The sequence below is a fragment of the Eimeria mitis genome, genomic scaffold (genome assembly GCF_000499745.2).
Source record: "Eimeria mitis Houghton genomic scaffold, Emh_scaff1179, whole genome shotgun sequence".
Classification (NCBI taxonomy): Eukaryota; Apicomplexa; class Conoidasida; order Eucoccidiorida; family Eimeriidae; genus Eimeria; species Eimeria mitis.
The window spans coordinates 9227-9441 of record NW_013568048.1 but is presented as its reverse complement, the minus strand read 5'-3'; the positions used below and the strand labels follow the sequence as shown (position 1 = coordinate 9441).

The window sequence follows — 215 nt, the reverse complement described above, 5'->3', positions numbered from 1 at the left end:
TGGGGGGCGGATGTTTTGCTGCTGCTGCTGTCGCTGTTGCTGCTGCTGTCATCGTCTCCCTGCAGCAGCAAGGGGTTTGCCTGCATCCTTCGATAGCCAGGACAGACTAGCAGCAAGAGCATCAAGCGCTGCTGCGTTGCCTTTGGTGTGAAGCCAAGCAGTATGGTTTGCTGCTGCTGCTTCTGCTGCTGCAGCAGCAGCAGCAGCAGCAGCAA

General features: G+C 58.1%; 1 protein-coding gene across 1 annotated transcript in view; it reads right to left on the bottom strand.

Annotated features, from left to right (window-relative positions):
• EMH_0031220 (uncharacterized protein) overlaps positions 1-86 on the bottom strand; it is a gene marked incomplete at both ends in the record, with an annotated part of 4961 nt that extends 4875 nt beyond the window's left edge. Inside the window, one exon of the mRNA XM_013494499.1 lies at positions 3-86. Within this exon, the coding sequence (XP_013349953.1) occupies positions 3-86 (84 nt within the window). The remainder of the gene's footprint in view (positions 1-2) is intronic.
• Between the last annotated feature and the right edge of the window lie 129 nt (positions 87-215).